The sequence below is a fragment of the Poecilia reticulata genome, chromosome 18 (assembly GCF_904066995.2).
Source record: "Poecilia reticulata chromosome 18, P_reticulata-male-v2, whole genome shotgun sequence".
Taxonomy (NCBI): domain Eukaryota; kingdom Metazoa; phylum Chordata; class Actinopteri; order Cyprinodontiformes; family Poeciliidae; genus Poecilia; species Poecilia reticulata.
In genome coordinates, this window is record NC_088847.1 from 26,213,756 (window position 1) to 26,240,699 (window position 26,944).

The 26,944-nt window shown below is 41.5% G+C and overlaps 5 protein-coding genes and 2 long non-coding RNA genes across 12 annotated transcripts; 4 read left to right on the forward strand and 3 right to left on the reverse strand.

Moving 5' to 3' along the window:
* Positions 1-1,303: 1,303 nt before the first annotated feature.
* LOC145548793 (uncharacterized) lies at positions 1,304-8,112 on the reverse strand. The gene is made up of 3 exons (XM_081599749.1): positions 7,082-8,112; positions 4,820-4,972; positions 1,304-1,507 (listed from the first exon to the last, which is right to left on the reverse strand). The coding sequence occupies exons 1-3, from the start codon at positions 7,290-7,292 to the stop codon at positions 1,416-1,418; spliced, it is 456 nt and encodes a 151-aa protein (XP_081455875.1). The 5' UTR covers positions 7,293-8,112; the 3' UTR covers positions 1,304-1,415.
* Positions 4,923-6,309, forward strand: LOC108167193 (uncharacterized). 2 transcript variants are annotated; one of them, XR_014084790.1, is made up of 4 exons: positions 4,923-4,998; positions 5,082-5,597; positions 5,715-5,830; positions 5,909-6,309. It is a non-coding gene; the product is annotated as an uncharacterized LOC108167193 (long non-coding RNA). The 2 variants fall into 2 exon arrangements; XR_014084789.1 differs by having other exon boundaries at positions 4,981-5,597.
* Positions 8,113-8,137: 25 nt separating the features above from the next.
* LOC103480995 (Fc receptor-like protein 5) lies at positions 8,138-10,438 on the forward strand. The gene is made up of 6 exons (XM_081599748.1): positions 8,138-8,282; positions 8,396-8,431; positions 8,513-8,785; positions 8,859-9,104; positions 9,543-9,722; positions 9,895-10,438. The coding sequence occupies exons 1-6, from the start codon at positions 8,252-8,254 to the stop codon at positions 9,990-9,992; spliced, it is 864 nt and encodes a 287-aa protein (XP_081455874.1). The 5' UTR covers positions 8,138-8,251; the 3' UTR covers positions 9,993-10,438.
* Positions 10,439-11,735: 1,297 nt separating this feature from the next.
* LOC145548794 (Fc receptor-like protein 5) lies at positions 11,736-13,554 on the reverse strand. The gene is made up of 6 exons (XM_081599751.1): positions 13,431-13,554; positions 13,282-13,317; positions 12,928-13,200; positions 12,606-12,854; positions 12,227-12,406; positions 11,736-12,054 (listed from the first exon to the last, which is right to left on the reverse strand). Exons 1-6 carry the CDS (start codon positions 13,459-13,461, stop codon positions 11,957-11,959), a joined length of 867 nt encoding a protein of 288 aa, XP_081455877.1. The 5' UTR covers positions 13,462-13,554; the 3' UTR covers positions 11,736-11,956.
* Positions 13,555-13,850: 296 nt separating this feature from the next.
* On the forward strand, positions 13,851-15,196 carry LOC103480994 (sialoadhesin-like). Its single transcript, XM_017310394.2, has 5 exons — positions 13,851-13,927; positions 14,007-14,309; positions 14,383-14,631; positions 14,701-14,847; positions 14,943-15,196. Exons 1-5 carry the CDS (start codon positions 13,897-13,899, stop codon positions 15,017-15,019), a joined length of 807 nt encoding a protein of 268 aa, XP_017165883.2. The 5' UTR covers positions 13,851-13,896; the 3' UTR covers positions 15,020-15,196.
* A 1,443-nt stretch (positions 15,197-16,639) lies between these two features.
* LOC103480974 (uncharacterized) lies at positions 16,640-22,021 on the reverse strand. 2 transcript variants are annotated; one of them, XM_008436191.3, is made up of 4 exons: positions 21,847-22,021; positions 21,624-21,691; positions 19,300-19,662; positions 16,640-19,229 (listed from the first exon to the last, which is right to left on the reverse strand). In XM_008436191.3, exons 2-4 carry the CDS (start codon positions 21,688-21,690, stop codon positions 19,027-19,029), a joined length of 633 nt encoding a protein of 210 aa, XP_008434413.1. In that variant the 5' UTR covers position 21,691; positions 21,847-22,021; the 3' UTR covers positions 16,640-19,026. The 2 variants fall into 2 exon arrangements, with proteins under 2 accessions (XP_008434413.1, XP_017165885.1); XM_017310396.2 differs by having other exon boundaries at positions 21,624-22,021.
* Positions 19,554-23,663, forward strand: LOC108167192 (uncharacterized). 4 transcript variants are annotated; one of them, XR_014084684.1, is made up of 3 exons: positions 19,554-19,691; positions 20,339-20,846; positions 22,394-23,663. It is a non-coding gene; the product is annotated as an uncharacterized LOC108167192 (long non-coding RNA). The 4 variants fall into 4 exon arrangements; XR_014084685.1 differs by having other exon boundaries at positions 19,656-20,846; positions 22,394-22,500; positions 22,594-23,663; XR_014084686.1 differs by having other exon boundaries at positions 19,656-20,508; positions 20,612-20,846.
* The last annotated feature ends 3,281 nt before the right edge of the window (positions 23,664-26,944 follow it).

Here is a 26,944-nt window from a genome sequence, read left to right on the forward strand (position 1 = left end):
CAGTCCAGTCCAGTCCAGTCCATTCTAGTCCAGTCCTGTCCAGTCCAGTCAAGTCCAGTCCATTCTAGTCCAGTCCAGTCCATTCTAGTCCAGTTCAGTCCAGTCCAGTCCAGTTAAGTCCAGTCCAGTCCATTCTAGTCCAGTTAAGTTCAGTCCAGTCAAGTCCAGTCCATTCTAGTCCAGTCCAGTCCAGTCCAGTTCATTCTAGTCCAGTAAAGTCCAGTCCATTCTAGTCCAGTCCATTCTAGTCCAGTTCAGTCCAGTCCAGTTAAGTCCAGTTCAGTCCAGTCCATTCTAGTACAGTCCAGTCCAGTCCAACCCAGTCAAGTCCAACCCAGTCAAGTCCAGTCCATTCTAGTCCAGTCCATTCTAGTCCAGTTCAGTCCAGTCCAGTCCAGTTAAGTCCATTCTAGTCCAGTTCAGTCCAGTCCAGTCCAGTTAAGTCCAGTCCTGTCCAGTCCAGTCAAGTCCAGTCCATTCTAGTCCAGTCCTGTCCAGTCCAGTCAAGTCCAGTCCATTCTAGTCCAGTCCATTCTAGTCCAGTCCAGTCCAGTCCAACCCAGTCAAGTCCAACCCAGTCAAGTCCAGTCCATTCTAGTCCAGTCCATTCTAGTCCAGTTCAGTCCAGTCCAGTCCAGTTAAGTCCATTCTAGTCCAGTTCAGTCCAGTCCAGTCCAGTCCTGTCCAGTCCAGTCCTGTCCAGTCCAGTCAAGTCCAGTCCATTCTAGTCCAGTCCTGTCCAGTCCAGTCAAGTCCAGTCCATTCTAGTCCAGTCCAGTCCAGTTCATTCTAGTCCAGTCCAGTCCAGTCCATTCTAGTCCAGTTCAGTCCAGTCCATTCTAGTCCAGTCCAGTCCAATCCAGTCAAGTCCAGTCCATTCTAGTCCAGTCCATTCTAGTCCAGTTAAGTCCAGTCCAATTAAGTCCAGTCAAGTCCAGTCCATTCTAGTACAGTCCAGTCCAGTTCATTCTAGTCCAGTCCAGTCCAGTCCATTCTAGTCCAGTCTAGTCCAGTCCATTTCAGGCCAGTCCATTCTAGTCCAGTTAAGTCCAGTCCAGTCCAGTCCAACCCAGTCAAGTCCAGTCCATTCTAGTCCAGTTCAGTCCAGTCCAGTCCAGTCCAGTTAAGTCCAGTCCAGTCCAGTCCAGTCCAGTCCAGTCCATTCTAGTCCAGTTAAGTCCAGTCCTGTCCAGTCCAGTCAAGTCCAGTCCATTCTAGTCCAGTCCAGTCCAGTCCATTCTAGTCCAGTTAAGTCCAGTCCTGTCCAGTCCAGTCAAGTCCAGTCCATTCTAGTCCAGTTCAGTCCAGTCCATTCTAGTCTAGTCCAGTCCAGCTGGTTTCTCCTCACCAGTCAGTAAATGGCAGGAACTCTCTCTTCTCATCCAGGAGAGAAGCGATGAGACAACCTGATCAAATCAGAATTGATGCTCTGTGGTGACATCATCATAGTCATCGTCCAATCCGTGGGGCCGTGGAGACATCGCCATGGCAACAGGTGAGTCATTTCCTTGTGTAAAAAGGTAAGGACATTTCTGAACCCAACCAGGTTTTACTCAGCAGGTGCTGCTTTGGTTTTCTGTTGTTTAATTCTGGAAACCAGGCCCAGTTCTTCATAACTCCTCAGAAAGTTTGTACAACATTTCAAACAATTAGTTCAACAATTTAGATTATTTGCAAAATGAAACATTTCAGTCAAAACTCTACAACTTCTTCTCTCATCACTCAGTTACAGAGAGAAGAAGAAGTTAGTCGATCATCAATGTGAATAAAAGTTTATTGAAGAAGATGAAGATGGTGACCTGTTGCTTTTTGATGTTGATCTGATCAATGTGTTTCTGATCAGTGTTTCTGATCAGAGTGTTTCTGATCAATGTGTTTCTGATCAATGTGTTTCTGATCAATGTGTTTCTGATCAGTGTTTCTGATCAGAGTGTTTCTGATCAATGTGTTTCTGATCAATGTGTTTCTGATCAGTGTGTTTCTGATCAATGTGTTTCTGATCAATGTGTTTCTGATCAGTGTGTTTCTGATCAATGTGTTTCTGATCAATGTGTTTCTGATCAGTGTGTTTCTGATCAGTGTGTTTCTGATCAGAGTGTTTCTGATCAGAGTGTTTCTGATCTGTGTTTCTGATCAGAGTGTTTCTGATCAATGTGTTTCTGATCAATGTGTTTCTGATCAATGTGTTTCTGATCAGTGTTTCTGATCAGAGTGTTTCTGATCAATGTGTTTCTGATCAATGTGTTTCTGATCAGTGTGTTTCTGATCAATGTGTTTCTGATCAATGTGTTTCTGATCAGTGTGTTTCTGATCAATGTGTTTCTGATCAATGTGTTTCTGATCAGTGTGTTTCTGATCAGTGTGTTTCTGATCAGAGTGTTTCTGATCAGTGTGTTTCTGATCTGAGTGTTTCTGATCAGAGTGTTTCTGATCAATGTGTTTCTGATCAATGTGTTTCTGATCAGTGTGTTTCTGATCAGTGTGTTTCTGATCAGAGTGTTTCTGATCAGTGTGTTTCTGATCTGAGTGTTTCTGATCAGAGTGTTTCTGATCAGTGTGTTTCTGATCAATGTGTTTCTGATCAGTGTGTTTCTGATCAGAGTGTTTCTGATCAGTGTGTTTCTGATCAGTGTGTTTCTGATCAGTGTGTTTCTGATCAGAGTGTTTCTGATCAGTGTGTTTCTGATCAATGTGTTTCTGATCTGAGTGTTTCTGATCAATGTGTTTCTGATCAGTGTGTTTCTGATCAGTGTGTTTCTGATCTGAGTGTTTCTGATCAATGTGTTTCTGATCAGAGTGTTTCTGATCAATGTGTTTCTGATCAGTGTGTTTCTGATCAGTGTGTTTCTGATCTGAGTGTTTCTGATCAGTGTGTTTCTGATCTGAGTGTTTCTGATCAATGTGTTTCTGATCAATGTGTTTCTGATCAGTGTGTTTCTGATCAGAGTGTTTCTGATCAGTGTGTTTCTGATCAGAGTGTTTCTGATCAGTGTGTTTCTGATCAGTGTGTTTCTGATCAGTGTGTTTCTGATCAGAGTGTTTCTGATCAATGTGTTTCTGATCAGAGTGTTCCTGATCAATGTGTTTCTGATCAGTGTGTTTCTGATCAATGTGTTTCTGATCAGTGTGTTTCTGATCAGTGTGTTTCTGATCAGAGTGTTTCTGATCAGAGTGTTTCTGATCAGTGTGTTCCTGATCAATGTGTTTCTGATCAGTGTGTTTCTGATCAGAGTGTTTCTGATCAGTGTGTTCCTGATCAATGTGTTTCTGATCAGTGTGTTTCTGATCAATGTGTTTCTGATCAGTGTGTTTCTGATCAGAGTGTTTCTGATCAGTGTGTTTCTGATCAATGTGTTTCTGATCAGTGTGTTTCTGATCAGAGTGTTTCTGATCAATGTGTTTCTGATCAGTGTGTTTCTGATCAGAGTGTTTCTGATCAATGTGTTTCTGATCAGTGTGTTTCTGATCAATGTGTTTCTGATCAGAGTGTTTCTGATCAATGTGTTTCTGATCAGAGTGTTTCTGATCAGAGTGTTTCTGATCAGTGTGTTTCTGATCAGAGTGTTTCTGATCAATGTGTTTCTGATCAATGTGTTTCTGATCAGAGTGTTTCTGATCAATGTGTTTCTGATCAGTGTGTTTCTGATCAATGTGTTTCTGATCAGAGTGTTTCTGATCAGAGTGTTTCTGATCAGAGTGTTTCTGATCAATGTGTTTCTGATCAGTGTGTTTCTGATCAGAGTGTTTCTGATCAATGTGTTTCTGATCAGTGTGTTTCTGATCAATGTGTTTCTGATCAGAGTGTTTCTGATCAATGTGTTTCTGATCAGAGTGTTTCTGATCAATGTGTTTCTGATCAATGTGTTTCTGATCAGTGTGTTTCTGATCAATGTGTTCCTGATCAGTGTGTTTCTGATCAGTGTGTTTCTGATCAGTGTGTTTCTGATCAGTGTGTTTCTGATCAATGTGTTTCTGATCAGTGTGTTTCTGATCAGAGTGTTTCTGATCAATGTGTTTCTGATCAGAGTGTTTCTGATCAATGTGTTTCTGATCAATGTGTTTCTGATCAATGTGTTTCTGATCAGTGTGTTTCTGATCAGAGTGTTTCTGATCAATGTGTTTCTGATCAGTGTGTTTCTGATCAGTGTTTCTGATCAGTGTTTCTGATCAGTGTGTTTCTGATCAGTGTTTCTGATCAATGTGTTCCTAAATATTTCTGATTTGATTTATTTCAGAGGTTTTTCAAAACAAGCAAACAGCAGGACAGAGAGAACATGAGCATAAATAACCAAGAACAAAGTTATTAGTTTACTTTTCTGTTTGAAAAGAGTCGGAAGAAATTAACGCTCAATTTAATGAAAATAAATCACTAACCCACTCAGTAATTAGTAATTAACACCATGTTATAATATTCATACACCAGTTCAATATTCTATGCTAAAGAGCCAGCAAATAAATTATATTACAAAAATAAAATAGTTACAAACTCTTAAGACTAGAAAATCTGAAGATAATAATATTATTAATAATGACAACTGTAAATAAAAACCTGATGGAATAATTATAAATTCCTCATCAATGTTTACCTATAAATCCATCATAATCTGTTATATTACAACTGTTCACCTGTGTTATAAAGTTGTGATCATCTGAAAGTCTAAACTTTGACACTGTAAAGAAGTAAAATCACGATCAGGTTCAGGTTTGAACGTATTTAATAATTTTATAAACAGTGAAGCTCTTAATGTGTTTATAGTCGTTTAAATCCTGACTGGTGTAAAAACAAACTATAACAGTTCAGAGATGATTGACTGGTTACCTGTTTCTCTTTGTGGACGCAAAGCAATGAGGATGAGAGTGGAGATGAAGTACGGACAGATGACCACCAGGTGGCAGGCCAGCATGAACAGCAGGTGAGAGGATGAGGCAGGAGGTGAAGGAGAGGAGGGTGAGGATGTGGTGGAAGGTCGAACTGCAGAGACAGTGAAGTCTAATCAGGTCAATATTTACATCACATATGAGAAAAACATTTTGGTTGATGTTAGCTTCAGATGAGCTGATTGGTTTTTTTTCCAAACCAGAACCAGATTAAGGCTCATCTGCTGTTCACACGTTAAAGGTTCCAGAAGGAGGGAAGCATTTAAAGGGTTTTGGTGAGACGGTCAGATGTTTGTTTGGCTCCTCGTTACTGATGGAGAAATCTCAAAGTTCCATAATGCTCAATGTGTCAGAGAAGACTGGATCTGGGAACAGCTTCACGGCCGAGCAGAACGTGTTCCGGGTACAGAAAACCAGACGAACGATGTGAAGCTGAACTCTGTTCACAAGCCAGCAGCAGCGTTTCTATCGCCATCTGATGGGAACAGAAAGTGCAGGAGGATGTTCTGGAAGAGGGATGTTGGTTTTCCTGCCAGTTTCCCAGAGTTTTTGTCAGGTTCTGGGCTTTTCTTTAAGAAAGGTCTCTCTCCCCTTCGGCTCCCCGTTGGGGAGTGGTCTGGAGTGGAGCTGCACGCCTGAAGCTTGTTGGATCATCAGTCAAGAGAGGATTTAAGGAGCCATCGGACCTCTCCTCTCTGCCGGATGATTATCCCTCCACGGTGGTCTCTAGCTCGTTAAAGCCTTCTACAGAAACGCCAGCATTTTGTGATTTTCTCGAGGAAACCTCTGCCTGTTGTCAACCCTCCTCACTAGCCCTCTGTTCTCTCATTTTTCAGGATCTGGTCAGTTTCCATCGGCGCCTCTGCCTGCAGCTCTCAGAGCCTCACCTGCCTGCCCGCTCCAGCCCGCTGCTCGTTGCCCCCTCCCCTATCGGAAAGCCTTTCAAGAAGACGTAAGCCGATAACCCCGGTTACCCATCGCACTTTACCCTCCTCTGGCCAGACCATTAACCTGTTCTCTCCGCTTCCAGGCGTGACTCGGACCTAGACCCACGGATCACCTGCAGAACCTTTTGATTGTTCTTTTCTAATAAAAATAGTAACTCGCCAGTAGTTTCCGGGTCTGATTCTGCATGTGGGTTAGAAGTCTACCTTCAATCGTGACAGTTTTGTGTTCCCTGCAGCCATGTTTGATGCTCAGGGTTTAGTGGTGAACTGACACATTTCAGGTCAAAGTTCAAGCTTAAGAGGACGTATGATCATTTTAAATGGAGACTCAGAAAATGTCGCTGCAGAGGACGAGGAAAATGGAGTACAGACAGTAAATCTATGAGGACGATGTCTGTTTGCCTCCAGAGCTTCATTCTGAAATGACAACTTCAAGATTCAATCAGACAAAAGTTGGATCTTCTGTGAATGAAACCTGAAAAAGGTAATTTGACTATATTAATCAATCAATCAAATTTTATTTGTATAGCACATTTCAGCAGCAAGGCATTTCAAAGTGCTTTACATAATTAAAATAAAAGCAGAAATAATCAGTGAGAAAGAGAGAGATTAAAAAAATAAAAAAACATTACATCATTAAAACGTCGAAAAGAAAGAAGAAGAAATTAAAAACATTAAAGACATAAAAACATCAAAACCCACTCTAACCCTAATTTAGCCATAAGCAGCTCTAACCAGGTGGGTTTTTAGTCTAGACTTAAAGGCTCTCAGTGTTTCAGCTGTTTTACAGTTTTCTGGAAGTTTGTTCCAAATCTGTGGTGCATAGAAGCTGAATGCTGCTTCTCCTCGTCTGGTTCTGGTTCTGGGGATGCAGAGCAGAACCAGAACCAGAAGATCTGAGGGGTATAGACGGTTGGTACAGTAATAACAGATCTTTAAGGTATTGTGGTGCTAAACCGTTCAGTGATTTATAAACTAATCAGTATTTTAAAGTCTATTCTCTGAGCTCTCTATAAACTGTAGATGCAGGTTTCTGGTTGCTGCATTTTTAGTTAAAACGTTGCAATCATTGATTCATGTAAATAGAAGTTAGTAAAGGAGCTACTAACATCTAGCTCAGAGAATAACATTACATAAGAAAAACATGGAAGTGATGATCAATAAAGATACTTATAAAAGTACTGAAATAAATCAGTTTACTACAAACCTGAGGACAGATTTTTACAATCCAGCTGCAGAACAGAGAAGTTGCTGACCTTTGACCCAGATCCAGCTGGATGGAGACTCTCCATCCTGACCGCTGATGCTGCACTGGTAGAGGCCTTCATCAGAGCTGGAGACATGGAGGAGGGTCATGTGACCTGATGGTCCATCACCAATGAAGGAGCCATCTTTATAGAAAGCAGCTGGGAGGTTGTGGGCTGGACTCTTTGCTCTGCAGCTCAGAGTGACGTCATCTCCCTCCATCACAGGGAGGACAGGACTCTGCAGGATCACTGATCCACCTCAACACAGAGACAAACTACAGCATTTCATCCATTTCCACACAGCAACACTAACTCCACAGTCTGATCTTACCAGAGACAGAGAGCTGGATGCTGCTGCTGCTGCTGGGGGAGGATCCAGATGTGGACTCACACCAGTACACACCAGAGTCCCTTTCTAAAACATAACTGATGCTGCAGGTAGATCCGTCTTTCCTCCCCCATCCATCTCCACATGGCTTCCTGGTTCCTCTGCTTGTGTTTCTCCTCACAGTTCCTCCATCAGAGATGTTTTCATCCTCACAGATCAGAGTCACTGATTCTCCTTCAAAGAACTGAGATCTGCTGGGACTCACAGTCAGAGCAGCTGTGCCGCAGCTCAGCAGAGAGATCAGAGCTGCAGAGAAATGAGTCTCAGCTCAGCTTGAAGTTTGTCCTCCATCAAGTCAGCAGAGTGAAATGAGTCGTGTACTTACAGATCAGCCTCAGTAGAGATGTTTCCTCCATGCTGCTGCTTGATGATCTGAGGTCAGAGAATAAATAAACTGTGTGGCTTCACACTCTCAGCCTCTCTGCTCTTTGGTTTCCTGTCAGATGAAACTGAAATAATCTGAAGCAGCAAAATGACAGAAAAGAAACAAGAATCAGAGACTTTCACTGCATTGAAGTCAGTTTCTGCAGCAGCTGCTGGGTTATTTGTTGGTTTCTGACTGGAATCCAGGTGAAGTTTCTCCCACAACAGAAGCAAACCCAGAGGAAGTTTAGTCTCCATGTGATGATGAGTTTCTGGGTTTCTCTTCTCTGCTCTCGTCTTTGTGTTTCCTGGTTTGAGCTGCAGATAAAAACTCTCAGATCCTCTGACATGCAGAGATCCAGGAAGAGGAAGAGGATGTTTTCAGTGAGCGTCAAACTGCTGCTGGTCTCAGTGGATCCAGCTGCAGGATGGAGGGAACATCTGTCCACAGGCTGCTGGGTGAGTCCATCTGCTGGATGTGTTGGTGTGGAAATGTAGAGAGACGATCACTGCTGCTTCCCACAGCAGAGCTGATTAAAGCTCCAACTAACCTGAGACTCTTTCCTCTGCAGCTCTGATCTCTCTGCTGAGCCGCTCAACCAACCAAGGTTACAACCTGATTCTGGTAACTCTGGATCTACATTTTATCCTGGGGAGCTGATGAGAGGATGAATGTTTTATTATTTCAGCTGCTCTGACTGTGAGTCCCAGCAGATCTCAGTTCTTCAGAGGAGAATCAGTGACTCTGATCTGTGAGGATGGAAACGTCTCTGATGGAGAGACTGTGAGGAGAAACACAAGCAGAGGAACCAGGAAGCCATGTGGAGATGGATGGGGGAGGAAAGACGGATCTACCTGCAGCATCAGTTATGTTTTAGAAAGGGACTCAGGTGTGTACTGGTGTGAGTCCACATCTGGATCCTCCCCCAGCAGCAGCAGCAGCATCCAGCTCTCTGTCTCTGGTAAGATCAGACTGTGGAGTTAGTGTTGCTGTGTGGAAATGGATGAAATGCTGTAGTTTGTCTCTGTGTTGAGGTGGATCAGTGATCCTGCAGAGTCCTGTCCTCCCTGTGATGGAGGGAGATGACGTCACTCTGAGCTGCAGAGCAAAGAGTCCAGCCCACAACCTCCCAGCTGCTTTCTATAAAGATGGCTCCTTCATTGGTGATGGACCATCAGGTCACATGACCCTCCTCCATGTCTCCAGCTCTGATGAAGGCCTCTACCAGTGCAGCATCAGCGGTCAGGGAGAGTCTCCATCCAGCTGGATCTGGGTCAAAGGTCAGCAGCTTCTCTTTAGTTTTGTAGCATGTAGATCACTAAACTGTCTTTATATATTTAGTTTTTTCCAATGATCTGAGCTTTCTAGTTTTGTCAGGGAAACTGATTTTCAAGCATATAAATTTAAAACATTGATTTAAATCTTTTTACACAAATTAGACATAAAGTTCATCATGTCTGATTGTTGTTTTGTTATCATTTATAAACTTCATATTCCTCTGACTGATGATGTTTAATTTTAATGCTTCTTATTTTCTGAATCACATTAAAATGTGTTTGTAACAGATGGAAGAATAAATGTTTTGTTTTCTGCTAACTGAACTGATCAAACTAAGTTTAATGTTTTATTTGTGTGTGAATAATAAGTAATGAATCCATCAGTCAAACGTTTGTTCAGTTTCATCTCCAAATGTTGATCAGGTTTTATTCTCTCTGCAGAAAAACCAGCAACCACATCTGAAGCTCCGCCCACATCTGAAGCCCCGCCCCTTTATGTAGCTCCGCCCTCTTCCTCCTCCCCTCTCCTCATCGTCACTCTGCTCTGCCACCTGGTGGTGATGTTCCTCTTCTTCTTCTGCTCTTTCCTCTTGGGGTTTTCATCTGGACTCAGAGCCAAAGGTAAAACCCTGATGATCCAACCAACCAATCACTGACTGACTGATGATCCTCACTGGTTCTGGTTCTGTTCAGTTAGTTTCTTCAATTTATAACCGATTGTTATTAAACGTTTTCTGAATCAGTAGTTTTGTGGCAATTCATTAATTTTCTCTCTAACTTCCTCTGAATACAGGAAGTGACCTGTCACCCTGTGTGAAGGTGACTCCGCCCCCCCAGGCCGACCTGGTACCGGATGATTATGATGACGTCATCACAGAGCATCACTTCTGACCCAAACAATCCCATCATGCTCTGCTCCGGCTGTTTTCTTCCTCTCCTTGTAAAACAGGTTTTATATATGAATCATTAAAACTCTGTAAATGAATAAAACTGATTAATTTGTTATTCCATCAAACTAATCCGACACCAGAAATATAAACGTAATAGTTTTATGAAATATTAGAAACACTTCAGGAAGGATAACGAAACATAATTTAGATAAATAATGGACCTGATCATGGCGCTCTGTCTCTAATCAGTTCCTGTCTGAACTCTCCACATCTGATGGATATAATGTAGACTTAAGAAGCAGAAATGTTTTAATCGGCATATTTTATTACAGATACATATAATTTATGGTATCCTTTTAATCAGATTCTTTAATACTTATTATTGCATTAATCCTTATGAATCAGAGCAGTCAAGTCAAATGCAGGTTTTCATACGATGCCTTAAAGTCAAGTTTTATTTATCTCATTTCTGCAACTTCAGATGCTTTTAAATTTACTAACTTCTGATTGAAAACATGGTGAATTCATTCATTTATCTAACGCTCTTTTCATAACTTATTTATTCACAGCATGTCTCAGATTCTTGTGTATCTGAACAAGAAAACATGCAGCAGGAAACAATAATCTTATCATCCCAGCGGCTTCAGTGCTGCAAGAAAAACAGCAGATAAAATTCCTGCATCTCCACTGAGGGCCTGAATTTATATGGACTGAGTTTGAATGTTATAAATTAGATTATTCTATGAAACAAGCATTGATCTCACCTTGTTCTTCAGACCAAAACCTTTTACATGTCCAGGTCCTCGTCATGTTCCAGCAGAATATCCTCAGCTGGAACATCAGGAGGGAGCAGGGTGATGAGTTCAAAGGTCAGCTGATCTGGACCTCAGTCCAGCAGGGATCCAACATGGTTCATCAGGGAAACGTCACAGGGGGGAATGAGGCTGACCAGCTGCAGGTGACTGGCTGAAGCTGCTCTCACCTCCTGGTTTAAACATATTAATGACTGAACTGTCAATGAGAACCAAAGAACTGTCCACTCGATTTGATCCAGGGTCCATATTCGGCCTTCAGACCTTCTTCACCAGCCGCTGCTCCTGATGTCCCAGACAGAAAGTCCACAGCCGGCCTGCAGACCACTGACCAGAGGAAACGCCTCAGATTACCTCCTCAGTCCTGAAACTGTCCTTAAAAGAGGCTTTCAGCCTGATCTATGCACAAAACCTGAATCCATCCTGGAGCTCATCCCAAATCCAAATATTCTGAAGACTCTCAGCAGTCATGGCCGCTCCACTCCTGTCAGACTGGAGCAAGTCCAAAAATGTCACTGCATGTCTGTGACATCACATCTTCATGAACCAGACCACACACTTGTTTAATATTTTAAAATCTCTGAGGTTTTAGCTGGCTGAAGCCAACACCCCCAAAACAGGAAACCATTTTTCTAATTCATTTGATCTGATACATGGTGATGGAGAGAGATGAAAAACTATTTCAGTTAAAAGCTGAGACTTTTTACCGTTTCTGTCCGTTTCTATAAACCCATAAACTGATGGTGTCCTGCAGCTTTTAGACGTTTCTCAGCTTTAGTACAACTGAATTAATAATCAGGTTTAGACAACAGAAAGAAGCAAAGCATAAAACAAAAGGCTGGTTTTTACCAGGCTAGCATAGTGAGGCTCCATCATTCTCCACCTCCAGACTCCAGAGTGGGACCTCGGTGATCAATGTGAGGCAAAGGAACAACTTTTATATACTTTATTCATAAAGAGTCATTGGTGTGACCTTTGACCCCTTAGCTAGGACATATTTGCCAATGGTGACCCTACTGTGGCATGAAGCCCCTGAAAACTTTACCAGGACAACTGGAAAACTCAAACCCACCAACATGATGAGGAAACAATCAATGTTTAAAATGCACTAAATTAGAATAAAGTCAAATTAGAGCAGAAAAACAGCCAAACATCAGAAGTGATGCTCTGTGGTGACGTCATCATAATCATCAGGTACCAGGTCGGCCTGGGGGGGCGGAGTCACCTTCACACAGGGTGACAGGTCACTTCCTGTATTCAGAGGAAGTTAGAGAGAAAATTAATGAATTGCCACAAAACTACTGATTCAGAAAACGTTTAATAACAATCAGTTATAAATTGAAGAAACTAACTGAACAGAACCAGAACCAGTGAGGATCATCAGTCAGTCAGTGATTGGTTGGTTGGATCATCAGGGTTTTACCTTTGGCTCTGAGTCCAGATGAAAACCCCAAGAGGAAAGAGCAGAAGAAGAAGAGGAACATCACCACCAGGTGGCAGAGCAGAGTGACGATGAGGAGAGGGGAGGAGGAAGAGGGCGGAGCTACACAAAGGGGCGGGGCTTCGGTGGTGGGCGGAGCCTCAGATGTGGTTGCTGGTTTTTCTGCAGAGAGAATCAAACCTGATCAACATTTGGAGATGAAACTGAACAAATGTTTGACTGATGGATTCATTACTTATTATTCACACACAAATAAAACATATGCTTGAAACTAGAAAGCTCAGATCATTGGAAAAAACTAAATATATAAAGACATAGTTTAGTGATCTACATGCTACAAAACTAAAGAGAAGCTGCTGACCTTTGACCCTGATCCAGCTGGATGGAGACTCTCCATCCTGACCGCTGATGCTGCATTTATAAAAGCCTTCATCAGAGCTGGAGACATGGAGGAGGGTCATGTGACCTGATGGTCCATCACCAATGAAGGAGCCATCTTTATAGAAAGCAGCTGGGAGGTTGTGGGCTGGACTCTTTGCTCTGCAGCTCAGAGTGACGTCATCTCCCTCCATCACAGGGAGGACAGGACTCTGCAGGATCACTGATCCACCTCAACACAGAGACAAACTACAGCATTTCATCCATTTCCACACAGCAACACTAACTCCACAGTCTGATCTTACCAGAGACAGAGAGCTGGATGCTGCTGCTGCTGCTGGGGGAGGATCCAGATGTGGACTCACACCAGTACACACCTGAGTCCTTTTCTAAAACATAACTGATGTTGCAGGTAGATCCGTCTTTCCTCCCCCATCCATCTCCACATGGCTTCCTGGTTCCTCTGCTTGTGTTTCTCCTCACAGTCTCTCCATCAGAGACGTTTCCATCCTCACAGATCAGAGTCACTGATTCTCCTCTGAAGAACTGAGATCTGCTGGGACTCACAGTCAGAGCAGCTGAAATAATAAAACATTCATCCTCTCATCAGCTCCCCAGGATAAAATGTAGATCCAGAGTTACCAGAATCAGGTTGTAACCTTGGTTGGTTGAGCGGCTCAGCAGAGAGATCAGAGCTGCAGAGGAAAGAGTCTCAGGTTAGTTGGAGCTTTAATCAGCTCTGCTGTGGGAAGCAGCAGTGATCGTCTCTCTACATTTCCACACCAACACATCCAGCAGATGGACTCACCCAGCAGCCTGTGGACAGATGTTCCCTCCATCCTGCAGCTGGATCCACTGAGACCAGCAGCAGTTTGACGCTCACTGAAAACATCCTCTTCCTCTTCCTGGATCTCTGCATGTCAGAGGATCTGAGAGTTTTTATCTGCAGCTCAAACCAGGAAACACAAAGACGAGAGCAGAGAAGAGAAACCCATAAACTCATCATCACATGGAGACTAAACTTCCTCTGGGTTTGCTTCTGTTGTGGGAGAAACTTCACCTGGATTCCAGTCAGAAACCAACAAATAACCCAGCAGCTGCTGCAGAAACTGACTTCAATGCAGTGAAAGTCTCTGATTCTTGTTTCTTTTCTGTCATTTTGCTGCTTCAGATTATTTCAGTTTCATCTGACAGGAAACCAAAGAGCAGAGAGGCTGAGAGTGTGAAGCCACACAGTTTATTTATTCTCTGACCTCAGATCATCAAGCAGCAGCATGGAGGAAACATCTCTACTGAGGCTGATCTGTAAGTACACGACTCATTTCACTCTGCTGACTTGATGGAGGACAAACTTCAAGCTGAGCTGAGACTCATTTCTCTGCAGCTCTGATCTCTCTGCTGAGCTGCAGCACAGCTGCTCTGACTGTGAGTCCCAGCAGATCTCAGTTCTTTGAATATGAATCAGTGACTCTGATCTGTGAGGATGGAAACATCTCTGATGGAGGGACTGTGAGGAGAAACACAAGCAGAGGAACCAGGAAGCCATGTGGAGATGGATGGGGGAGGAAAGACGGATCTACCTGCAACATCAGTTATGTTTTAGAAAAGGACTCTGGTGTGTACTGGTGTGAGTCCACATCTGGATCCTCCCCCAGCAGCAGCAGCAGCATCCAGCTCTCTGTCTCTGGTAAGATCAGACTGTGGAGTTAGTGTTGCTGTGTGGAAATGGATGAAATGCTGTAGTTTGTCTCTGTGTTGAGGTGGATCAGTGATCCTGCAGAGTCCTGTCCTCCCTGTGATGGAGGGAGATGACGTCACTCTGAGCTGCAGAGCAAAGAGTCCAGCCCACAACCTCCCAGCTGCTTTCTATAAAGATGGCTCCTTCATTGGTGATGGACCATCAGGTCACATGACCCTCCTCCATGTCTCCAGCTCTGATGAAGGCCTCTACCAGTGCAGCATCAGCGGTCAGGATGGAGAGTCTCCATCCAGCTGGATCTGGGTCAAAGGTCAGCAGCTTCAGTTTCAGATCAAAACATTTTCTCTCCAACATTGATCTGATCAGATTCTCTCTGTAGAAAAATCTCCAACTTTAGCTCCGCCCACTTCTCCACCTCCTGCCTCCTCGTCCCTCCTGGTCAGGCTGCTCTGCCACCTGCTGGTCTTCTGTCCGTACTGCATCTCCTCTCTCCTCATGGTGTCTTTATATCGATGCAGAAGATCAGGTAAAGCTCTGAAACATCACTGGACTAAAAATTAATCAATCATCGACCTGATTGACATTTTTTGATAGTTTTTTTTCTTTAACTCACTCCGACAGGAAGTGACCTACCTGCCTTCGCTGATCAAGGATTGGATGATGATTATGATGATGTCACTACAGAGCATCTCTTCTGAACTATCATCTGATAGGAGATGATTCTGAAATGTTTGATCATGACGTCCCCAAAGTAAACCAGAAACAGAATAAATAAAGATTTGTTTTAAATTTAAACAGATTTAAAGTTGACCAAGTTAAAACACGTTATTTCATTATAATTTATTATTTTACCTGCTGATTGTCTTTTCTTCAGTAGGTTGATTGATTGATTGATTGATTGATTGATTGATTGATTGAATTTCTTACTGAATGTTTTTGCTTCGTTTAGTTAATAAATTCTCAGATCGGGTCAAACATGTCAGCGATTGTTTGTTGTCCTTGAATTCATCCAGAGAAAATAACAAACGTGGCTCTTAGGAACTGTTGCTCCAATTCAACTAACTCATATTATTATTAATAATTTTATTATCAATGAGAATTATTAACTTCAAAAGCCAAATTTTGATTCTCATCAAATGTTTCATTTCAGTTAAACAAGAATCAGCTGAGCAAACATAAAAATGAGTTTAATAAATAAACTGCTCAGAAAATTCACTGCTGTTGACCAAACATAAAACGGATGTCATGAAGTTCATATTTCTGCAGAAAACAATGAATGAATCAAAAAGTATTTTATCTTAAAACCAACAAAAAGAAAAAATACATAAAATGTCTAAATCCAACAGGTCAAATAAAGACACATTTAAGAAATTAAGGCTCTTTGTATTAAAAGGTAATAATTAATTAACCCATTAAGGAGAAAAACTCAAGGAATAAACCATTAAAAATTACTTTGTTTTCTTTAAGAAAGACCAGAAACCTAAAACCCAACAGCAACGGAGCGACATCTTCAAACCACAAGCTGAACATTCGACCGTTTTTAACAAAAACCTCTGAACTAAACCCAAACCTGTTGGTGATCCGGTTCTCCAGATCACCAACAGGAGATCCAGTTCTCCTGTTGGTGATCCGGTTCTCCAGATCACCAACAGGAGAACCGGATCTCCTGTTGGTGATCCGGTCACAGCAGTGACCCGTAGCAGAACTTCGGGTCACTGCTGTGGTTCTGAGAGGAAAAACTCAAACGATGAAAGTCAAGAGAGTGAAAGTCGAGACGAGCGATTCTTCTTCTTCTTCTTCTTCTTCTGGTCGGGTTTTGATAATATTTCTGATCTGATTAATAACAAACCAAATGTTTGATTTAGAGAAAAACCAGCCGAGTTTAAATAAAGATAAAAAATCTGAGGAAGTTTTGAAAAGACGAGAAAAATGCAAAAGTTTAATTAGATAATTATTCTTCCTTTAAAAGTCTCTTTAGCTGTTCATGAAAAATGATTATAGTCAACAAAAGGCAAGCAGAAGAAAACCATCAGTGATGTTTTCAATCCCAACACTTTTACTGTGTCTCATTGTTTAAATACTTTATTTTGCCCAATCAGATGTTTGTTTCTGTAATACTCCTTTTAGCCACCAGAGGCCCTGAAATAAAACCACATGATAAATGAGCAAATCAAGTATTTGGTCAACAGGGTGGATTCTGGAAACTGATGTTTCATTTTCCAAATAAAATTAATCAAACTAAAAAAAGTCACAAAAAATAAAATAAAAGTACAGAATATGATTATTTTCTTTCTGTGGGTCATATAATGAGACTTCCATGTCTTTTGGTTTCAGATTTATTGTTAAAACAGATTTAAATAAACATACAAAGAGGATTTAATATCATATGACTGTGTACTTCTTCTCAAAGCTGAGTGATTTCCCCGTGTTTGTTATTGCAATACTCCTTTCTGCCACAAGGGGCGCAAGTCATGGAAATGCAAAGGTTTTACTGAAATAATTTAATCGTCGTCATTGTGTCCACATGTGATTAAAGAGATTGTTGGGAGGTACATTTTTCTTAAAAATACAAATTTAAAAATGTTATTTCCTAATAACAACAAATATAAAGAAATAGAGAAATAAAACATTCAATAATTTATTTTATTTTGAAAGTAAAAGGTCAAAGTTCACATAATTGCGTCTAATGGCAGACATACCAAATCTGATCTCTTTAGTTGTTTTCAATGAATTATTAAAACAGTTTTCTTTTGTAAATGAATAAAACATTTTCAAAATTCAGAAAGTCATTTTGTTCCTATTTATAGCTTTTTCACTCGTCTTTTATTAAAATATGTTTTATATTCATAAGAACCTTTTCACACATTTTTATTTCAGAAAACTTTAAGAAAACTAAATGGCCCATTTCAGAAAAATAATAAAAACAAACACCTGCCCTTCAGGGCTTCCATAAGAATGAAAAACTGTTTTTAATTAATCTTATTTTAACTGAGAAAGAAAATGTTGTTAGTTTAGTTTTACAGTATCGGTACGGTTTGTGGGCGGGAGTGAAATTTGATCAATAAATCTGATTTACAAACAACAAAAATGGTGGAAAATTATCAATGCAGCAATGTTAAAATTTAATACTTACTTTAAAAAGTAAATATGAAATTGTTTTAATTTTAATTAATTCATTTAGGACCAAAGGGAAGGAAAATCAGAGGCCAACATCAGGGGACCAAACAGAAAGCCCTGTGGAACACCGCCATGATGAATGGGCCGATTACATCACACTGGAGCTTCATGCTACGCTGGAGGCTAAGCTAACTGCAGAACCAGGCTTCAGTTTCAGATAAAGTATTAACGTGTTCAGATCCCAGCAGTAACCAAAGGAAATTGTCATTTAGATACCAGAAATATGAATAAACACAGAAAATAAATATGTTTTACCTTTAATAAGCAGGTTTAACCATCATTAAGATGCTTCAGCATCACGAGGAGGAAATCACATTTTTATCCCTGAGATCTGATCACCTACTCAGACATTTCACCAAACCCCAAAGCAAACGAACCAGCGAGCACAGAGATCCTCCAGGATCTGATGAGTCAGTTTGTTTAGCTCTCATTCACATCGACGCCAGAGCCAAAACACACTCCGCCCTCTGTAAACAGCAGGATGTCTGCTGGCCGGCTGGAGGCTTCGCTTACAGCCAGGAACAGGTTAAAGACAGAAACACCAGCCAGCATGAAACCTGCACCGTCTGCATTCACCCGTTTAGTATAACACTTAAAGAAAACTCTCTTAAACCCGTTTAAAAACCTCTTAATGCTAAATCATCACTTCTCTAACAATAAAAACAATAATTCACATAGTTTTCTCTTTTTTTCATCCCTTCAGCCACCAACAACAAGCAGACCTGACAGTAAAAGTGCTTCTGATTTCAATACGGTTAAAAATCTCCTCATCTAAAAAAAGGTTTTTATCAAGACGCAGCTAGTAAAGACACAAAACTCCCAGAATGCAAAGCGGTGCGACGCCTGCGCCCGTCCCCAATCCAAAGTAACAGAAGCATCTTGATGAAAAACGACGACAGAATCATTAAGAGAACCGTTTCTAATTTACCCTTCAACATGAAACGCTTGTCTGAACCAAATGTAGTAAAAAAAAAATCAAGTAGAGGAAAAACTCCGGAGAGCAGCGCCACCAAAACCCAGACTGGACTGGAAAAGCACAAAATGTTAACGAGTAGTTTTACTGGTTTGTACAGCAAATATCCTAGTAGAGCTGAAATAATAAAACCAACTCAGGGAAGTTTCAGCAGCTTGTTTTAGGTCAGACATTCCTTAATATTCATATATATTAATATAACTGAACTAGTTCTGTTTTTAAGTGAAATAATCTGCCAGCGGAATCAGTAGATTTTTAAAACCAACACTAAGAAACTATTGACTTAAAACAAGATTCTGTCTCAGTGATGCTCAAACCTCCTCAGGATCATTTAACGTCTTTAACAAACAGATAAAGTGAAATTATCCCAAAACAGCATCTCAACATCCAGAACCTGGAATTTAAATATCAGTTTGATGCTCTTCGTATAAAGTTGCTCGTTTAGCTCCAGGTGGAACTGGACTAAGAATATTTGGTCATATTTAGAGTTTGTGCGTCGCAGAGCGTTCCCCTCCACAGCCAACAGGAAGTTGTCAGAAGCACTTCCTCCTCGGGTCACTTGGAGGCGGATCTGTAGCTCGTCAACAGAAAAGACCTGAATAACTTGCATGTGGTCAGCGCCAGCAGAGGAACCGTCACGGCGACGACCGGCAGCAGGAAGGCCAGGTACTGCTGGACGTACGCATCTTCATCATCATCATCTTCTTCCTGGTTCCTGTTGAGCCAGGCGGCGCCGCCGTCGTCGTCCTGGAGTTGATCTGCAGACCAGAGTCAGCAGTGAAAATAAAACCAGAAGCGTCAGACCTGAGGGCTTCGGCCCGGACTCACTTTCTGGACCAACTCTCAGCTTGATGACCATGTTGGGCTCAGCGATCAGAACCGATCTCCTCTGGCGGCTCCCCACCGCCTGCACCACCCGGCACTCGTACACGCCGCTGTCGGCCGCCGAGGCGTTCCTCAGAACCAGAGACACCTGGCCCTCCTTCATCTCCCGGTCCAGCAGGTCGGCTCGCTCCCGGAAGGCCCGGTCCTGGAAGTCCGGGAAGAAGCGCTGTTCCCGGTACAGAATGATGTAGGACATCTTCTGGTCGGTCCGGCTCCACTCCAGGTATTTGATGGGGTCCTCCATGTTGGGGGCGCGGCACGGCAGGGTGACGGCCCGGCCTTCAACCACCCGGATGTGGATCTCAACTACCGGAGGCAGAAACAATGCATGCTGGGTAAAATACAGACCAACCACTTGATCACATAATGGATTAAAACAAATAAAACTTTCATGATTTATCGTTTTTCTCCGGTTGATAAAAGTTTTCAGTTTGGTGTTTTGGTCTCAACCAAATGATTTTTTTAAGCAAAATTTTGTTTTTACAGATTTAACAATTCATTCATTTATTTTGGGAATTTAAAAACGGCAACAAGAGCCAATGATCGCCGATCACCAATCATGCACTTTTTCACGAAAATCGGCCAATTATGATCGGCGGCCGATCGATCGGCACACCTCTAATATATATATTTAAAATGTCTTCCAGTTCAAGTGTTAAATGTTCATTAGATTTTAAAGTTTATTGATCTTTGAGAACGTTTTCTTATATTAATACGTCATTAACATTGTGTTACTGTAAATGGTCTCTAAAAAACATCTTTTATAGAAATCGGTGCCAAATGCAACTTGTATTTTCTAAATAGTTATGATGTAGTGTAGCGTATGCACTGTGTTTTCCAGCAACATTTTATAGCACAATCAAATAGCTATGTTAACATCAGTTATTATAAAAATGCTGCATATATGAAATTTAACATGTCGAAATTGGGCCACTGTCTCTTTAAAACCTCCTGCTCGTTCTGTTACCCCTTCAACAACCAGAGAAGCAGCTGCTATGATGAGCTCAGCAGCTCCACCAGGTGTTTGCTAAGTGATGCTGGCTAGTCTGAAGGAGCGCAGTGGGGAAGGGAGGGCTGCTCTGCGAGGCTGAAGCTCAGAAGTCCAAGAGGAGGAGCTGCAGAGTATTGACTGAGAGGGGCGTGATCAAAAATGTACGCCACACTTTTCAGTTCACAGTACGTAAACTGTTTTGTAAACAACCATATGAGGGTTTGGCTGCAGATTAACAGACATTTTTTTCCTGAAACATCCTAGAAGTTATTCCTTCATGCAGCTGGAAGTGAGAGCGACTCAGGAAGCTGATCTGTGGAGGAATCGGCCTCCAGAAACACGGAGCGGTGCTGGATTTCTAAGAAACATGGGAATGAGCAGCATGCAGACGAGAGACGTTCCTGGAAAAAACGATGAAATCTGTCTAACAGGAAGGTTCACCAACATGCACAAGCAGAAAAGGGAAGAGGAAGAGAGGAGCTTCGACGCTCCAGTTCAGGTTCAGACTGATGGAAATGTTTTTATCTTTCAGATAAATGTCAGAGAATATTCTAGGTTTAATATCAGAAGCTTATTCATTAAAAATCTATATTTTTCCTGCAAATTAAATTTTTTTTCTTGCAAATATGTGAAATTAATCTAGCAACCTTCTCTTTTGAGGCTGCGTTATTATTTTCTTTGATATCCAAAAGGCCTGATTCTCAAAATCTCACTGCTGTTCACTTTGATAAACAGTTTATTCATAAAATGTCCCTGCAAAGATACGTAACGTTCCGCAGTAAAACAATAAAAACTCTCCTGTTCTGCTTAATAGACTTCATTGATAATCTAAGCAATAAAAAAGTAACCTTTTCAAAGCAACTTTTTAATATAATGTCAAATTTGAACTTAAATTTTATTACATTACAACATGATACGGTGGTTATTTGAAAAAAATATGTTTGATATAAAACATAACTGAGAGAAACTCAAATTTGCTAAAATTTACATTTTAAAAAAATAGAATAAAAACTTTTAGATACTTGTTTATCAACAATAATTATTTTTTAAAATATTCCATGTTGGATTATAAACATGGATTGAACGTAATGCAGTGTAGAAAAAGGACAATAATAAAAAATCATCTTATTTTACACACTGCAGCAGCTGCGTCTCCTGTGCATTTACACGCGCTGACCACTAGGGGCAGCAGTGACGTTCTTCTGTGATTAAACGTTTATTTTCTGACTCAAACTTCGTTTTATTTACGGAGAACAAGAAAGAGTTGGACACTCACAGACTAAAGCTCCGGTCAGCTGGGATCCTGTCCAAACCAGGAAGAGGAAAAGCGCCAGGCGAGCCATCCTGACAAAACACACACACGTCAGATACGTCACACACACACACACACACACACGTCAGACAGGTGGCTCCTCGCTCCTGAACGCGACATCAGCTCAGATCTAAAGACAATGAAGCTTTAAAAGTTATAACCAATCGTTGTTTTCAGTCAAACTTACCTTTCTGCAACTATTTGTCTCCACCTGATGAAACCAGCCGGACAAGGTGTGGAGTGCACCTGCCGAGGGGGCGGAGCTTCTGCTGCGTTCACTGTCCGCTCAAAACTCTGAAGTTACACCGTCTTTCTTTGGAAATCTGAAAAATCTTTTATAAAAAGTATTTCACCTCCAAAATAATTGAGATAACAGAGATAAAGTCATAAAATCCTTTTATAATTTTTCACAATTTAACTCTTTAAATAGAAGAAAATACAGTTAACTCCCTAATAAACATGGACTTCAATTTAATGAGTCACCAGACTATAAATAATCTTTATTTGTTCGCTAAATGCTAAAAACCTCAACATTTCCTCTCCATTGGGCTCCTGAAGGAGGAACTTTAAAGGAGGGTTTGGTTTCTCCCTGGTTCCGTGAAGGCAGCATGGTGTGTGTGTGTGTGTGTGTGTGTGTGTGTGTGTGTGTGTGTGTGTGTGTGTGTGTGTGTGTGTGTGTGTGTGTGTGTGTGTGTGTGTGTGTGTGTGTGTGTGTGTGTGTGTGGTTATTGCAGTTTTCAGGGCTTGACAGACGCCGCACCCTCAGGTGAAGGCTGGCTTGTTTTTACCTGTGCGATGACGTCAGCAGTGCGGACTGTGATTTTATCTCAGGTGAAAGCAGGTAAGCAGAACATTACCTTCATAACATCATCAATCTAAAAGGTAAATTCCTATTTAAGTCTATTTTTATTTTTGTTTGACTTTATTTTAGCAGAACGGAGTAGAGTTGTTGTTTCCATGAGTGACCTGCAGAGGGCGCCGCAGAGCTGCTGCAGCCGCTGAATCAAGCTTGATTTTTCTTCTTCCAGCTGCGACCCAACTTCAGTTCGGTTGGACTAAACATGAAATATATCTACTCATTTGTGAGGTTTGACAGTTTTTAGTAAAATATAGACAGAAATGAGAGCAGTAAAAAGGCCTTTAAAATTAAAAACAAGAAAAAGGTGGAAAAAGTCTTTATAGATTAAGAAAATACCACAATGGATTTTATTTATCATTTTCTTGAAGCTCTTCATCCAGCAGGTTTTACTCTGTTTATTTGTGTTCATGTAGTTCTAGGTATGTGTGCACATAAGCAGCTAAATACAAATAAAAGAAAGAAAATGTGATCTATGCGCCTCTACTGTGGTTCTTGTTACTCCTACCATCTTTTATTTTATTCTTATGGTGCTGAACATGAAACAAACCAAACAGGATGTGAAAAATCTCTTATTTTACCATCTTAAGAGACTCCATCGTGGACAAGCAAAACAAAAGCAAAGAAATGAGAATTGGAATATTTAGATGAAAATGATGAACCACACAGTGTTGGAGCTGAAATACCATCTAAGGAGCTGTTTTTGCGAAAAGATTCTCGGCAGTTCTCCAGTTCAAACTGACCCAACTCCCTTCCTTCCATTTGTGTACAAAGTGCACAGATGGACTCAGAAGGAATGTGGTCTCGACGGATAGCATTAACAAATTGGTCTGTTTGGTAGTTCTGAGAAGGAGCAGATGATTAGGTCTGTTGAAATCATGAGGTCTTATGTCCTTATTTGGACTCGTATTAAAGGTCGCCCAACAAACACTGGAGAAAAACAAGCTGAGAGTCTGTTGGCAGAAACAACACCCTTTCTCCATTGGTTGAAACCTTCCAATGAACACTCATGGAGACTTGAGGGTATAAAGACTGTTGAATTTGAGACTGAGGAGAGATTTTTGTTATGGATTTTACGTGTTGAACTGACGAAACTGATTCCGTGGGTGTAATAAATCTCCGGCTCGTCTATGGCCTAGCAGCAAGAACTACGTCTCTGTGTATTATTTTCCTTACTTATATTTTTGAGAGTAGCCACCCTTCAATTCCTCAATAACAGCTGGCAGGAGGCGTTCAAACATTTAACCTTTCTCTCTGCATCCGGCAGGTTTTCACCGACTGCAGATGATCACTGCGGTCGTCTCCTTGGTGGTTCGGTTTTTACGTCAGGCGAACCGGAGCTTCTTTTATGTGTTGGTGTTCTGTACCTGTTTGTTTCCCCTCTGCTTCCTGCCTGCATGTCCACAGGCCACATCCAATCACTGCCCTCATCAGCAGGCACCGTCATGACGTTGCTATGACGACAGGTTCGTCTTTTAGGGGAACCAAACTGCATTCAGTTCGACTCTACGCTGCAGAAACGCTGATGAAGGAACGAGCCAAGTTACATGAGTCTAAAAGCTCCCATCTCTTCAAAGTGACGTTTTCTATGCAACATATATCTATGATAGGACAGCTTAGCTACATCTAGGGTTTCATAGAGTGCTTAAGCTTTTGACCAAATCTGGACAATCACATTGACCTGAATCATAAAGGATTGGACTCTTCCTGCTTTTCATTGGGAGGAAAGAAAACTGAAATGTTTTACTGAATCTTTTTCATCTGATTCTGTCTGAAACCAAAACCAGAAGCTTACCTGGTGAGATCAGCACCTGTCTTTGACCCTGAAAGCCACCGACTTTATGTCCGGCTGGGTCTCAACTGGTCTCGGCGAGTGGTTCCTCCAGAGGAGAGGTTCTGGGTCATGATGGCGTTCCTGTCGACGGTTTGGCTGTTGTTGGTCTGCAAACACAAACATTAACTCCGTACCAAGATGTGACCTGTGAACGTCGCCTCCACATCAAGATCCCGAAGCAGAGCGGGATCCCACCGTGACCTCAGTCCCACAGAGGTCGGTGCTGTTGAAGCTGAAGGTCACCATGTGGGTCTGCTGGCCCATCTGACCTCTGCAGGTCGGTTCTTTGAGCTGCAGGACAGAGTAGTCAATGCCTTTGTCCTCCAGGAGACACCCAACCAGAGAGAGAGAGAGAGAGAGAGAAGCAGAGCTCTGCCTGCGGAGCGGAAGGTCACCTGGAGGTCACAGAAGTTACACAGTAACACTCAAAAACCACTCGGTATTCGTTCTTGTACTTGCACACCTTTTGTTGCCGTGGCAACCGACTGACAACAGCACCACTGGCTGACAAGAGCGGAAATCACGTTCAAGTGACTCAGGAATCAATGACAAAAAAAAACATACAAACAGTTCCCACACTGAAGAACAGAACATTCAGTTCGTTAGTTTTATGTTTTCATTTTCCCTCGAGGTGAGCGCCGGCTGACCGCTGAGTGACCGCAAACCGATGATCTACGAAACACCACCACAGATGAATGGAGGTTGTTTTGCATCCTGTAAGTTTTTATTTCAGGTGAAATATCATAAATGAACATGAACTAAAATCAAGTTGAAGCTCAGGAGAGAAGTCCCAACTCTAAGAGCTGAACTATGAACATGAATCAGTTCAAAGGAACTGAACTTGGAACGAGGATGGACTGGTACAACTGACTGGGTGTGAAGACTGTTTAAATTTTAAATACAAGTTTGTATTGTTTGGGCTTAATGTTGATGTTTTAAAGAGGTCCAGTTAAAATCCAGACTTGATGTTATCCGAAAAGATCAGAGCGATAATTGTGATTATTGGTTTATTAATAGTTACATGTTGTATGAATAAATTAAACCCGTATTTGTGCTGTATTTCTATTGTTTCATCAGTTCTGATTAAACAAACCCTTTCTTAAATAAAACTTCAAATCTGCCAGTAGTATTAATAATTTTTAACTTTAGATTAACATTGTGATGAAAGCAGGAAGCAGTTTCAGCAGAACCGCCTTAAAATCTACACAAATGTGAGCAATTTTCTTACATTTTTGTCATTAAGATCAAGTACCTCTTTCTTAAATTCATGGAATCTGAATAGTGCGTATGGCAGGTTAGCTCAGCTGGTTATAGCTTGCTAGCCAATTTAACTCTATTATCTTAATAAAATCAACAGAAACAAAATGCAGGAAAATCAGATATTTCTAATTTTGAAAAACATTAGACCAGTGGTTCTTAACCTTTTTGGGGTACCGAACCCCCCAGTTTCATATGCGCATTCACCGAACCCTTCTTATTCCTCCTCCCCCCCCCCCCCCCCACCCCACGCCCCCCACCCCACGCCCCCCGCCCCCCGCCGACACACAAAATACTTTGCGGTATTCTGATTTAGTAATGTAATTATATTAGCTGTGTTACCACCCCCACACCACTAGAGGCAGTACCAACCCCGAAAAGATGCGACTAAGGAGCAGATTTAGACTATAGAATTTGGTAAAAACTGTGAGCTTTGCTGAAGTAAATAAAGACACAAGTTCAAATCCATGCTGAGTGGAGCTCCTTCAATCAGGGCTCCTCCGCAGCTCTGATTGGCTAAGCAATGTAACGTGATCCTCTGATTGGCTCAGCAATGTAACGTGATCCTCTGATTGGCTAAGCAATGTAACGTGATCCTCTGATTGGCTAAGCAATGTAACGTGATCCTCTGATTGGCTCAGAAATGTAACATGATCCTCTGCAGCAAGTGATGGCAAAGCGGGGCGTCACCATGACTTTACACAGGTGTGTCTTTACCTCCGAGGCATCGAACCCCTGAGACCGACTCACCGAACCCCTGGGGTTCGACCGAACCCAGGTTAAGAACCACTGATCTAGAATATGTCTTAATAAAATTATACAGAAACAAAAGGCTGGTAAATAAAACTTATAAATTGATTTTGAAAAACATTAGAATATGAGCACTTTTCTTACATTTTCATTAAGATCAAGTACGTATTTTTTAAATGCATTAAAACTCAACATCATCTGAGGTAGGTAGGTTAGCTCAGCTGGTTAGAGTGTGGTACCAATAAAGCTGAGGTCATGGGTTTGATGTCCCCACTGGGCAAATAAAATCTAAGGTCAAATAAAATCAACACATAAAAAAGGCTGGGAAATAAAATATTGCACATTTTGATTTTGAAAAACATTAGAATATAAGCACTTTTCTTAAATTTTTCATTAAGATCAAGTACGTATTTCTTAAATCCAATTAATCTGAATAGTGTGTATGGCAGGTTAGCTCTGGTTAGAGCATGGTGCTAATAACACCAAGGTCATGGGTTCAATCCCCACACTAGCCAACTCAACACTCAAGTCTTATTAAAACCAACACTTTGTTTAAAGAGGACATGTTTTATAAAAACCAGGCACCAG